The 14,622-nt window shown below is 44.3% G+C and overlaps 1 protein-coding gene across 1 annotated transcript in view; it reads left to right on the forward strand.

The window, feature by feature from the left end:
- CIP2A (cellular inhibitor of PP2A) overlaps positions 1–14,622 on the forward strand; it is a 48,290-nt gene that overhangs the window by 13,347 nt on the left and 20,321 nt on the right. The window contains exons 5-7 of the mRNA XM_083174197.1: positions 3,864–3,960; positions 7,047–7,169; positions 11,832–11,977. Coding sequence (XP_083030323.1) covers positions 3,864–3,960; positions 7,047–7,169; positions 11,832–11,977 — 366 coding nt within the window. The remainder of the gene's footprint in view (positions 1–3,863; positions 3,961–7,046; positions 7,170–11,831; positions 11,978–14,622) is intronic.

Raw genomic sequence — 14,622 nt, forward strand, 5'->3', positions numbered from 1 at the left:
GGTGCGTCCTTTCGAGGACAGTCCTTTAGGGGAAAGTTTCAGTCGTCTAGGGGCAAGGCCCCGAAGTCCAAGTTTGGCTCCTTTCACAAGAAGCCTGTCTCCAAAGGAGAGGACAAACCCTCCGCATGACTGTCAGGGGATTGGCCCGGCAGTGATAAAGGTGGGGGGGGCGTCTCTCACATTTCAGGGACGCATGGGCTTCTCTAGACCAGGATGCCTGGGTGTTAGACATTATAGCCCAGGGCTACAAAATTCCTTTCAGAGGTCTGCCTCCGAAAAGATTTATCCCCACATCTTTGCCAAAGGAAGCTCGGCTTCGTACAGCTCTTGTGAGAGCAGCTCACTCCCTGTTAGAGAAGGGGGTGGTTACTCTGGTTCCCAGGGCAGAGTGGAAGAAAGGCTTTTATTCCACTCTGTTTCTGGTGCCCAAACCAGACGGGTCTTTCAGACCAATACTAAATTTGAAGTCTCTAAATGTCCATTTATGGGTAGACCATTTCAAAATGGAGTCTCTGCGGTCAGTGCTCCTGAGCCTAGACCAGGGGGAATTTTTGGCGTCCATGGATGTCCAGGACGCATATCTGCATGTTCCTATACACCCAGAACATCAGGCCTTGTTGAGGTTTGCAATAGGAGACCTGCATTTACAGTTCCAGGCGTTGCCCTTTGGTCTGGCCACCGCGCCAAGGGTATTCACAAAAATAATGTCAGTGATGGCGGCTGTGCTGAGGCTCAGGGGAATCACAGTGATACCTTATTTGGACGACCTGCTGTTCAAAGCAGAGTCAGCAGCCATGCTTCAGAGTAATTTGGCAGAAGCCATCAGTTTTTTGCACGCTCACGGCTGGATTTTAAACTTGCAAAAATCTCAGTTGGTACCATCACAGAGGCTCCAATTCTTGGGAGTTATTCTGGATACCCATCTCCATCGGGTATTTCTCCCGGAGGCAAAGGCCAGGGATCTGGTCGCCTTAGTCCAGGAGATTCTCAGCGCTCGGAGCATTTCAGTATGGAGGTGCCTCAAGCTGCTGGGGAAAATGGTGGCGTCATTCGAGACGCTGCAATTTGCCAGGTTCCACTCTCGGGTGTTCCAATGGAACATCTTGACGGCTTGGTCAGGAAACACACAGACCATGAAGTCTGAGCTGATTGCTGTCTTCGGACACTCGAGACTCCTTGAAATGGTGGACAGAAGTGGACTCTCTTCAATGGGGTCGGTCATTGCAGACCTGGAACTGGCTAGTAGTTACTACCGACGCCAGCCTCAGGGGCTGGGGGGCAGTAGTCTTGGACCTCAGGCTGCAGGGCTTGTGTACTACAGAGGAGTCGGCTCTACCGATCAACATCTTGGAGCTGAGGGCTGTCTGGAAAGTGATTTCCTTGGCTGGAGACAGGTTACAGAACCTCCCTTTAAGGATTCAGACCGACAATGCCACAGCTGTGGCGTACCTGAATCACCAGGGAGGTACACGCAGCAAATTGGCCATGTGGGAGGTGTCCAGAATCTTCCTGTGGGCGGAACAGAATGTTCCAGCTGTATCAGCTATATTCATACCAGGAGTGGAGAATATAGAGGCCGACTTCCTGAGCAGGGAAGAGCTCAAGGAAGGGGAATGGAGCTTAAACCCTCAGGTGTTTCAACAGATCACCTTGAAGTGGGGAACTCCGGTTGTGGACCTGATGGCATCCAGGTTCAACCACCAAGTGCCCAGGTTCTATGCCAGAACAAGGGATCCACTAGCGGAGGCGGTGGATGCCATGACTATCCCCTGGGAGGGGAATCTCCTTTATGCCTTTCCACCAGTACCAATGCTGGCGAGACTTGTAAAGAAAATACAGGCGCAGGCGGTTCCGGTGATCTTAGTGGCCCCCAGATTGCCCAAGGAGGTCCTGGTACTCGAGGCTTCAGAGGTTGTCTGTGGACTCGTGGCGTCTACCTCTGAGGCCAGACCTTCTAAGACAAGGCCCATTCATTCTCCTGGATTCAGCTCGATTAATTTTGACGGCCTGGCTATTGAGACCGCCATTTTGAAAAGTAAAGGTTTTTCTGACGCAGTGGTTCACACTATGATTAAAGCCAGGAAATCTGTATCCTCTGCAAATTATTATAGAGTCTGGAAAACTTACATTCGATGGTGCGAGAGACGGAAGTCACACACATCTCTTTTTAAGTTATCTAAAATGATGGAATTTTTACAAGATGGTTTCTCATCGGGCCTAAGTCTTCAGTCATTGAAGGTGCAGATCTCGGCCTTGTCCATCTATTTCCAGAAAAGGATAGCCATTTTATAGGGGGTATCTAGGTTGAAACCTCCATACAAACAACCAGTAGCGCCTTGGGATTTGTCACTGGTCTTGGAATGCCTTCAGAAGGCACCCTTTGAACCTTTGAGGTCGGCGGACCTTAAGTTTCTCACATGGAAGCTGGTGTTCTTGTTGGCAGTGGCATCAGCTAAGAGGGTGTCAGAGTTAGGAGCTTTGTCATGCAAATCTCCTTTCTTAATTTTTCATGATGACAGGGCAGTTCTTCGGACAGTGCCTCAGTTTTTGCCGAAGGTAGTCTCTGCCTTCCATCTAAATCAGGAGATAATTCTACCTGTGTTTCAACCCCCAGAGGGTTCTAAGAAAAGGGACAAGTTGAGGAGTTTGGATGTTGTGCGTGCTTTACGCATTTATGTGGACAGAGTTAAGAGTGTCAGAAAGACTGACACCTTGTTGGTGTTGTATGACATACACAAAATTGGTTGGCCTGCATCTAAGCAGACTATTGCTAGGTGGTTGCGATCTGTGATAGCTTTTGCATACACCAAAGTGGGAAGGCCTGTACCGGCCAGAATAAATGCGCATAACACCAGGTCAGTTGCCACCTCTTGGGCGGTTCGACATGGGGCAACAGCTGAGCAGGTTTGCATTGCTGCCACTTGGTCATCTGTTCATACCTTTGCCAAATTCTATAGATTCCATGAGTTCGCGTCGGAGGACGCATCATTAGGGCGAGCAGTGCTGAGAGCTGCAGACCTGAGCGTACCCACCCAAAGGACCGGCTCTGGAACGTCCCAGTGTTGAGCTGTGTCACCAGGACCATTGAAAGAGAAAAAGGGATTTTTGTAAGAACTTACCGTTCGAATCCCTTTCTCTGATATGGTCCTGGTGACACAGCGATCCTTCCCTTACGCTCAGTAAGTATGCCAGAAGTTTCATGATGTTCATGTTAAAATGGTTAAAGTTAACAGTTATTGTTATAAAATGTGCATATAATATGTGCAGGCGTTTGTACTGAGTTAATGTATTCCAGTGGCTTTGAAAGATTGAACTGAAGAGTCCGAGATGCAGTAGGGGAGGAGCCTACCCTCTAAAAGCTTTAGGATAGGTGCCTGGCTCCTTCGGACCCTCCTACATCCCCAGTGTTGAGCTGTGTCACCAGGACCATATCAGAGAAAGGGATTCGAACGGTAAGTTCTTACAAAAATCCCTTTTATTTTTGCTTTTGCACTTTGTTACGCTCCATTTTTATTGCAATATTCCTCAGTTCCTTTTCTCCTTTTTATTCCTCTGAGGTTTTCTGTACATTTTGGTAATGTCCCCTGTATTACAAAGTAATCTGTTAATTGCACTTGGCTTTTGTTTCTACTATTAATGCTATTTGCCTAGAACATGGACGGGGAACCTTCGGCCCTCCAGCTGTTGTTGAACTACACATCCCAGCATACCCTGCTACCGCTTTTGCTTTTTGGCCACTCAAAAACTATTGCAGGGCATGCTGGGATTTCTAGTTCAACAGCTGAAGGGCCGAAGGTTCCCCATCCCTGGCCTAGAGAATGAGAAACCTTTTGAATGTAACCTTTTCATATTGTTCCTTCTAGTCAGTCTTCTGAAGATGACCTAACCATGCCATGTCTTGGCCTATTAGCCAATCTGTGCCGGCACAATCTTTCAGTCCAAACGCACATAAAGTCCTTGGTGAGAATGTTTTAATATTTCCCTCTACTTGCCTTTACCAGGTGGATTGCTGTATAGCTCTCATGTGAAGACGTAATTTAATGCTTTTTATTATTTTATTTTTTTTGCGTCAATGTTATGTAATTGCTAGTGGCTATGTTTTATTGCATTAATAAAACTATAGCTTTGCATATCTACTGAAATGTTGAATTTACTTATTTCCCCTGTGTTATGGTTTATTAAAATTCAGATTAAAACTAGTGCTGCTATTGGGACACTTATGAATGTACATAATTTAATAATAATTATTTCAACATGCATTAGTTGATGACTGCCTGTTAGGATTACAAGCATAGAGACCCTTGATATTTGAGTTTAGTTCAATGTCATATGTATGTATTTCCTGCTAGTTGACTAGAAATATATATAATTGTACCAAATGACTACTTTGTTTGAAAAGCAAGGTAGCATCCAATAACATCGCTGAACCCTCGCTGCATTTCTCCTTCATAGAAATCATGCAAAATGGAATTGATTGGGTTTTATTTAATGTGGTATTTACTGCAATAGTGTTCCTTCTAGGAACCAGGGCGTGCAGGGCGCCTCTGCACAGGGGCAGCATAAGGGGGGTGGACCAACGTCATGAAAAGTGGCGGCCCGGCCGCCACGAAAATGGGTGGGCCCGGCCGCCGCCGTCACTGTATGCCCCTCCGAAGGCTCTACAGTGCCGGGGAAGTGCTGGGCATCGCCATCTATGGCAGCGCTGGGCTTCCCCGGTCTCACTGGTGGGGACAGGCAGCAGGCTCTTTTAGCGTGGCACATTTTGCCCTTTAAAAATCGCCTAAAACAGCCTAGCAGGAACACTACTGTAATTTGGGTACTTGTTTCCTAGCACGGCCACACCGATTTGCATCGGGGTGATCGTGTCGGAAAAATCGCGTCGGTCGCATCGCATGCGACCAAATCACATGCGATGCGATCGACCCGATTTTTACATAGAATCAAATGTGAATAGGGTCCCTGGGACCCTATTTTACATTGGATTCAATGTAAAGTATTCCCCAGACCCCCAATTTTAACCCCTGAACGCCACCCCACGATTGACGGCAACCCGAAGCGTGGCGAGCGGCAGCGGTGCGTGTCCTCCGACCTTTTCTTACCCCTACTATCCACGTCGGCGTGGAGTTGAGAATATAAAGTGTGGCGAGCGCACGCATATAACTTCACAGGTATACGCGGGGCTCGCCACGCTTCGGGCTCGGTGGTTCACTGCGCTCGCCACACTTTATATTCTCAACTCCATGCCGACGTGGATAGTAGGGGTATGAAAAGGTCGGAGGACGAGCACCGCTGCGCTCGCCACGCTTCGGGTTGCCGTCAATCGTGGGGTGACGCTCACAATGGGCTTGCGTAACCCATGATGGGGCCATATACAATGTGAAATGGGTCATATTGGCCCATTTCACATTGTTCCCTATGTAAAATGGACTTAATCAAGTCCATCTCATCTTGTGCCATTATAATGGCACAAGACCGACCCGATGCTCCCGATTTTCAATGTTAAAAATATTTTAACATTGAAGCCTATGGCAAAATCGGGGGCATCGCGTCGGGGGCCATGTTAATGCTCGCAACCGACGCGATGCCCCCGATTTTTCCTTTGCCGGAAAAATGGACCTGATTTCAAAGGAAATCGGGTCCATCGCGGGCATCGTGTACCTTAACTTAAAGGTACACGATGCCCGCGATTGTGGCCGTGCTAGGAAACAAGTACCGTAATTTGTGTGTGTTTACTAAATGGGCAGGAATGTTTCGGGAAAGAGCAGTAAATAAAATCATGCAATATGGCCTGCCTCCTATTGGATACAAGTACATTTGTCCTACATCCAGCCTTAATACGCCATGCACTGTTCAATGCCTGGCGTAAGTAAGATGCAAAGTTCCGTGCTATCTGTTAATGTTGATTTGAATGTTTTTTTTTTTTTTTTTTGCAAAAAATGTGTCTCCGTTGCAATGTCACTGGGATGCAAAAGGGGACTGTGGTGATTAATGTGGTATGACACTTGTATATTGTGTGTGTGTGTGACCGGAGTCTGTATATGAAACAGAACCTGTATTGGGGGAAAAAAACATGTAGATACAGTACCTCAGTCACACACAGATATATACAAGTGTTGTATATCAAACTAATCATGCATTGCATTATTATTATTATTATTTATTTATATGGCGCCACAAGGGTTCCGCAGTGCCTAATACATAAATGATCAGAAACAATCAAATAACGAATTACTGTATAATGCAATTTACGCCAAGTACAGTAATCTAAAGTAATGTTCATTCTAGCACTCGCCATTTTTGAAAACCCATGCAGTTCCTCTTCCCTGCCTGGGGTGTCGCTGTCTGCTGTAGTGCTTCTAGCACAGTGTGGTCTGTAAATCAACAATGATATGCAAACCAGACCTGTGCTAGACACACCACAGCAGACAGCGACACTCCAGGCAGGAAAGAGGAACTGCATGGGTTTTCAAAGATGTCGGGTGCTAGAATGAACACTATAAAGCAAGTATTAGGGTGGCAGAAATATATACATTCTAAGAAAAGCACACGAGGAGAGTGCTCTGCATTGTGACAAAGATGCATTCTTGTTGCAAAAGATTTGCAACACTAAAAGTTTCTCACACCTGGTGTGCCAAGGGGGGTTGTTTTGTGAGACTGCAGCAAAAGTGTATGTATATAATTTTTCACTGTATCACTGAATGTCTGTCCTGATAAGGCATATTGGGGCAGATGTATTAAGTCTTAACTAGAGATAAATGCAAGGGTGATAAGGAGAGATAAACGTTCATCCAATCACCTCCTAACATAGCCTGTGGTTGAAAAAAGTCCGTAAGGAGCTGATTGGCTGGTCGTTTATCTCTCTATCACCCTTGCATTTATCTCTTGTTAAGGCTTAATACATCTGCCCCATTGTCTTGAAACGTTATGTGGTTTTACATAAAGAAGAAAGTTGTGTATGGGGTGGGGTACCACTCTTCTATGTTATTTAATGAGCAGAGTTGAATTGGTAATATGCAACTGAATTTTTTTTCTGGGGTCTTCTACAGAACAATGTTAAAGGATTTTACCGCACATTAATTAGTTTCTTGGCGCATAGCAGCTTGACTGTGGTGGTATTTGCCCTCTCAGTATTGGCAAGTCTAACATTAAATGAAGAAGTTGGTGAAAAGGTGAGATTTGATCTGTTCCAATGTATACTTTAACCCCCAAGCTGCCCCCCCCCCCCCTTTTTGTGTTTTTTTTTTTTGGTTTTTGTTTTTTTTATCATGAGGCTCAGTGTGTGTGTGTGTGTGTGTGTATGTGTGTGTGTGTGTGTGTGTGTGTGTGTGTGTGTTTAGTGGGCTCACTTCAGCTGCACTGCTATTTTTGGGAACTTGGCTTACAGCCTATTGCAAAATTACTGATAATGACCCACAACCAGATGGCACAGAGAGGAGTTGTGTATATATCTGTCTTTTTTTAAATGTTTCGTATAACACAAAAAGCAAGCATATTAAACATTAGCAAATTGTTTTGTTCATGTCCAAGCAATAGTAATACTAATACACGTGTCCTTAGCAGGCAGATACATATTTAGATCGTCTAAATTAGACTAATGTGAACTATAGAGTTCCCGTACTAATCTAAATGTATAGGTGTTTACTAATTTTTTTTTTTCTGTACACTCTATTCTACTGATACAATCTTTATATTTCTGTCTTATGTCAAATCACTTTTTAATATTATAGAGTGAGTACAAAGTTATAGAATATTTGTAATCTAAAATAAAAATCTAAAGAAACCATATAATCTGACACAATAACAAAAACCATGTCTCGTACTGGAAACACCAAATGTAACATATCACTTAGTTGTCATTCACCAGGTAATGGGTAAAAACAAATGTGCAGTTTAGAACAGTTTTAGAACACAGTAGTGGGAACTGCTAATAAAATAACATTTTACCATTGTTCATTGTGTACTTTAGGCAATTAGAGAATATAAAGCACATTTAACCATGGGTAAATACTAATGTCCTTGTGGTATTATCCCTTTACTGAATACTTTTACAGTTAAATGTGGGTTTCATTACAGACAGCAGCTATTTGACTCTGTAGAGTGTCACTCAAAATATGATAGGACTAGGTGCTGATGATAGCAGAAGAGTCTGTAATTTCTTGTTTGACCTTCAGTTATTGCTGTGAAGTGAATGCTGCTAAGTGTGTGCTGACTACAGGCAGCTGTCATGGCAAGGTCAAGTACCTCTCCATATCTTCTGTTTGCTCTTGCTCTCATAAGTGGTTTAAGCTTCTTAAAATTGATCAATTTTGTTTTCCAACTGCAACACTGTACAGAAATATTCCAAAATAACCTCTTTACAAACCTGTGTTAAGATTTGGAAATATGCATTCATTGCAAAGGATCCTAATCTGGTCTCGCTAAACATGGGGTATTCACAGCGGTTCTGACAGGTAAACATTTATTACAGAAGTAGAAATGTTGCCTTTAGGACAGGGTTGCCGACCCTCCCAAAATTACCGGGAGGATCCAGAAAATCGGGTCCTCCTTCCGGCCCCCCGGGAAAGGTGGGCAACCGTTCTGGGGGACCCCCATGCCACCCCCCGATTGCGGCGTATTCCCCCATACCTTTGGATTGAAATGCGTCAATCCGCGGGTCTCAGGAGGGGGTGGAGCTAAAATCGCGGCATTTTAGCCCCGCCCCCTCCACAGAGATCCGTGAATTGGGGTTTTCCTCATCCTGGGGGCGGGGCTTAATGATGTAACGCTCAAGCCCCGCCCCCCGAACTGCAGCTGGCTTCTCCCGGAGAGGAGACAGAAAAAGTCGGCAACCCTGCCTTAGGAAAAAATTCTAGCCATCCTTTTCATTATGCCCTGCCACAGCTTTCTGTTCTGGCAAGTTAAACCTTTGGCAGGGCATTGTGGAATGTTAGTGCCACATGTTGCCTAACATTGTATTTGAAATGACCAGATAAATGATAGTCTGGTTGCACCTCTACTTTTGTAAACCTGCACTTTAGTACATTAACCCAGGGGTTCCCAAACTTTTTTGCATCACAGCGCCCTAGATCAACATTTTTCATCGTAACCCTAGGACAAACATTTCTTATTGCAAATTTACAAACAAATGTTGTGTATAATATGTCATCCTTAGGGTATGTTATGTAGTGAGGGGCAGGATTTGCTTCTGTTTGTTCACATATGTTATGAATGGCAGCCACCAGCACTGGTTCTGCTGTTATATTAGCTATTAATTTGAATTGGCCCTGGACCACCAACCCGAAGCACCCCTGCAAGTGTCCGGAGGCATCCCAGAGTGCCTAAGCACACAGTTTGGGAACCACTGCATTAACCCCTGACTGTTTCAGAACATACATTTGAAGACTGCAGGATAAAACACACCCCGTTTCCCCCTCGCCAGGCAACGGGGGAATGGCGCGTGCGCCCGCTAAAACAGCGAGGCTCGTGGCTAAATGCAGCGGGCTCCCTGCATTAGACGGGAGCCTCGCTTTTTGGGGGGAATAGTTGCCATCCTCTGACAGAGAGGATTCCCCCCCCCGAATGTAGAACAGGGTGAGCAGCCGGCACAGGGGTTAAACTGCGAGGATCGCTTGTTTTCAGCAATCCCAGCTGTTTAACACCCTCGCCGGCCGCATTGAATACGGCCCATTGTTGTCTATAACAAATCACTATATCAATAATCCTATGCATAATGGGAAACCCGAGTTTAGTCTCTCTCTCTCTCTCTCTCTCTCTCTCTCTCTCTCTCTCTCTCTCTCTCTCTCTCTCTCTCTCTCTCTCTCTCTCTCTCTCTCTCTCTCTCTCTCTCTCTCTCTCTCTCTCTCTCTCTCTCTCTCTCTTCCAGGCGACGTGAATAAATAAATCTCTCAGGCCATCCTATAAGGACAACAATTCATTGCTTTTTACTAAGCAATTTCGTCAGGTCATGGCAAGTTTTGATGCCATGACCTGACGAAATTGCTTAGTAAAAAGCAATGAATTGTTGTCCTTATAGGATGGCCTGAGAGATTTATTTATTCATGTCGCCTGGAGTGCTGTTTTCTCCCCCCCTGCTGTCTGTATGATTATTGGAGCGGCCACCCGGTGCAGATACACTGAGCACAGGGAGAGCCGGATCACCCCATGCAAACTCTGTGTGTGTGTGTGTGTATATGTATATATGTGTGTGTGTGTGTGTGTGTGTGTATAGATAGATAGATATATCTATATATATCAAAAACAGAGTGCTCTTAAGGTGAAAATACACAACTTTTCCATTGTTTATAAAAATACAAATATTTAATAAAAAAAGCCTACAGTAAGGCTTATAAAAGATACACAGTTTACACGGTCATTTGATGAAATCAATTCATACAGTAGCAGGTCAAACGCGTTTCGTCAACTACGTGACTTCATCAGGGGCGTTCGATGACTTGATTGACACAAATGCAGTTGCAATTTTGCCAGATAACAGAGCTCTTGTTAAAAATGGCCCAGGGTATATCCCTTTAATACTTTGGTTATCCCACTTTTTAACAGGTGTTAACATCAGGGTTCAATCGCCAAAAAATAAGGCAGGGTGACCGGATGTTCACTCTAGTGTATCCAAATAGCTGAGAGAAAGGACAGCATCACTCCATAGATCGTGGAGTGAGCTGCATGCCAATGCGCATTTCGCGTTCGCTTTTTCAATGGCAAAATTTTATATATATATATATATATATATATATATATATATATATATATATATATATATATATATATATATATATATATATATATATATATATATATATATATATATATAATTTTTTTGCCATTGAAAAAGCGAACGCGAAATGCGCATTGGCATGCAGCTCACTCCACGGTCTATGGAGTGATGCTGTCCTTTCTCTTATTTTTAAAACCATTTAAATTGCACTGTGTTATAATGGGATTACCCCAGTAAAATGTATAGTGTGTTGTATCATTCTGTCCTGATATTCAATAGCCGCAAAACACTGTCATTTTGATAGAAGCGACTCTCACTGAGACTGCTCCCACTGCACGTGGAGCCCATAAATTGGGTAGTGTGTAAACCGGACCAAAATAGTGCGACTTACGTATACGAAATTATAATGACAGATATGCATGTCAAAATAAATACTTAAACACTAAACACCACTTCAACAAGATAATTGCAAAAATATATCTAACTATGGCCATCAGTGTGCACCTATCTGCCGATTGCAACAAGCAAATTCATAATGATTGTCTCCACGTTAGATGTGACCAATACATAATTGTATGGTGTATACACAGCAAAGTATATAATTAGTGCTACTAACAGTAAATCTCTCCAACCATTACAAGAAAGGCAATTTGTGTCTACATTGTATTGCAGTGTCTCTATAAAATTACCCAGAAACATTGTTTCAACTATTTAGCAATTTCATCTACAACAGATAAAAATACTGGGACAAATATTTACAGTGGTTATTTACACTGATCTTTACGGAGGACAAAATAGACAACCCAAACACTGTGCAATATTTTAATCACTTTATTCTTATAATCTTGCACGTACCTGTATATATGTTTGTCTATATTTCGCTGGCTTGCAGCCATTTTAATTAATACAAATAAAAGGTATATTTGAATTTGTCGGTGGATACTGTCAACAGAAATAATACACTAGATATCAGTTGAATGAGTGCCCCTAATTGGGAATCCTTCTCTCCTTTTTTTGTACTATTATATATGCAAATGCAGTAATACCATTCTTCCAATACGGTCTTAAGTTTGTGTTCCTTATTGGATCACATTTATTTATTGCTAAACTGTTTTTGTCAAAGCTTTTTCATTCCAGGAATATCCATCAGACGTTTCAGTTAATCTTTAACATTCTTGTAAATGGTGATGGGACATTAACAAGAAAATATTCTGTTGACCTCCTTATGGATCTATTAAAGAATCCAAAAATTGCTGACTATCTTACGAGGTAGGGCTAATGTTCCTGTTTGTTTAAAGAATATGTTTATTACTGGTCTCAAAATAAAATTAATGGGTAACATTTTGTGGTTTCATTTTTAGTTTGTTTGTTTTAATACAACCATACTCTGGACAGATTCAGAATTAGAACCCAACCATATACCTTAAGTTGGTTGTAATTACTTTTATAAATAGATTTTTAAATATTGCTAAGTTCTTATGCATGTTTATTCTTCTGGTTACAGCTGAGACAATAACACCATGTTGGATTACAGAAAGAGATTTGCACTGTAGGAAGTACCTGCAAGGGGCTTCATTGTGCTGGGCCCCCTGTCTGAGTACCAACAGTTGTAATTCCAATGTTGGTATACTGATCATCCGAATGCCGACAGTCGGCCAACCATAACACACCCAACTATAGGAACCAGCGGCCCTTAATTGTGGTTCTCCAAGCACCCCTGCTGGGATCTGCATGGAAAAATAAGAATGAAAGAGAGAGGGGTGTGAGCAGGAGTAAGAAAATGTCAGGGAGGGACAGAAAGAAATACGGGAGTGAGAGGGTCGGGGAGAGAGAGGGGTTAGGGACTGAGCGGGGGTACTCCATTCCCTGCCACTATTTCCGATGGGGAAAAATAGTGGCAGGTACCTATTCAATGCAGTTTTTCCTGACCGCATTGAATAGGCATCTCTGCAAAACGAGCCCGACTTAAAAGCAGTCGGGCTTCTTCTGCCAAGAACGGCCAGGGATTGTTGAGCTTGCGGATGAATCTCGATGATCTACGGCCGTTTCTCGTGGCCACACCCCTTACTGGGCAGGTGGGACAATAAATCCCGCCTGCTGAGATGCAGTCGAGTGGACTGAGAATGGGACCAGGTCAAGACTGTCGCGCCAGTCTGACAGTTATGACCCAGGATTGAATAACTCCCTGAATGATAGAGAGCACCATGTATAGGGAAAAGAGAGTGAGAGGAGAAAGAGACATGTGACAGAGGCCCTTATTCTGGTTGGTGCGGTAATGGCCGCGTGCGGTCGGTCCGCCGATGTTTTGTGTCTGCGCATGTGCAGTGGCGTCTCTGCGCATGTGCGAGCGGGGCGTACGGCCAAATCCCGCATGAAATGTGAACACTCCGAACAAGGGGTGGAGAGGGGCGTGAAGGGCTATTTGGGCTCATTACCATATGCATACGCCCCGCGTTTCATGGGCGTTCCCATGCAAACGCTGGGCGTACGTATGGTAATGCAGTCGTGACGCACGTGTAGGGGGCGGACTTATGACATCGCCGGATGTCAGCTGCCCGCCCAGATCCTGCTTTTGCACGGAGAAATGTCCGTGTGGTCTGAGGTTGCGGGAGATGGTGGAGCACTCGGTCCTGCATTCGATGGTCTGCGACCATCGAATGATGGGGGAGGTTCCCTGAGATGGAGGAGGCGTATTCCATGAAAAATACACGTGCGGTCCGTTTGGCCAGCTTCTTACCGCGTACGGACGGAGTTGGCGATCCGTATGGAAGGCGGGGTTTCGCACGCACGGTCCTGGCTGCATATTCGGATCCGGCCGCACCGATCAGAATAAGGCCCAGAGAGAAGTGAAAAGGAGGGAGACGGGGGGGGGGGGGGGGGGGGCTGAGATGACCCTGTGAGAGGGGGTGAGGCAACAGGGTGATGGAGGCTGAGGTGAGGGGGGTGAGCCAAAAAGCGGCAGCACTGATGTATGGGGGCCACCCAACATCTTGCTATCTACATGATCTAAAAAATGACCTCAATCCTATGTATAGGTGATCATATATAATTAGTATAATAGTTTTAATCACGCCCACTAATCTTGGTCGAAAATGTACACTCATGTCTGCAGAGAAGTGCCTATATGAATTTATATTCCTAATATTGGTTATGATAATATCAATGAACAGGAATCATGCAAAGTGAGCTGGTAATATGTAACAATCATTGGACGGTAAAAATAGCAAACACCGGTGGTTCCCAAACTTTGCCGCAGCTCTTTGGGATGTGCAACGATGTCACCGGGGTGCAATGTCTGTTTTGTTGGTGACCCAGCCACTTTGAAATTGGGACTGCTTGGTAATTTTTTGGGCATGGGGTGCCTTGAAAATTATGGACACCCTAAAGGTTTTTCTAACTGAAACCATTTGGAAACCGCTGGCATACACCTTACAACAGGGGTAGCCATCTCCAGTCCTCGAGAGCTACCAACAGTTCTCATTTTCCAGCCCGCTCAGCAGGGCTGCACTCATTACTCACTGGTACATTTTAAAAGATCCACAGGTGGAGCTAAATACTTCACTTGTGATTCTGTGAGGAGACCTGGAAACTGGTGGTAGCTCTTGAGGACTTAAGTTGGCTACCACTGCCTAAGAACATGTTCTTTTACTTTATATAGATACTTTTGGGAACAATTTGAGCATTTGTGAGACATACTCTACAACAGTGATGGCTAACCTTGACACTCAAACTGGTGCAGGGCATGCTGGGATGTGTAGTTCAACAACAGCTGAAGTATGGCCAAATAGTAACACTGATGCAGGACATGCTGAGATGTGTAGTTCAACAACAGCTGGAGTGTCAACGTTAGCCATCACTGCTCTACTACATTTTCAGTTGTAATCCGTCCCTATAAGAAATTACAATGATTTCAT

This window comes from Crinia signifera, chromosome 2, assembly GCF_055691185.1.
Source record: "Crinia signifera chromosome 2, ASM5569118v1, whole genome shotgun sequence".
NCBI lineage: Eukaryota > Metazoa > Chordata > Amphibia > Anura > Myobatrachidae > Crinia > Crinia signifera.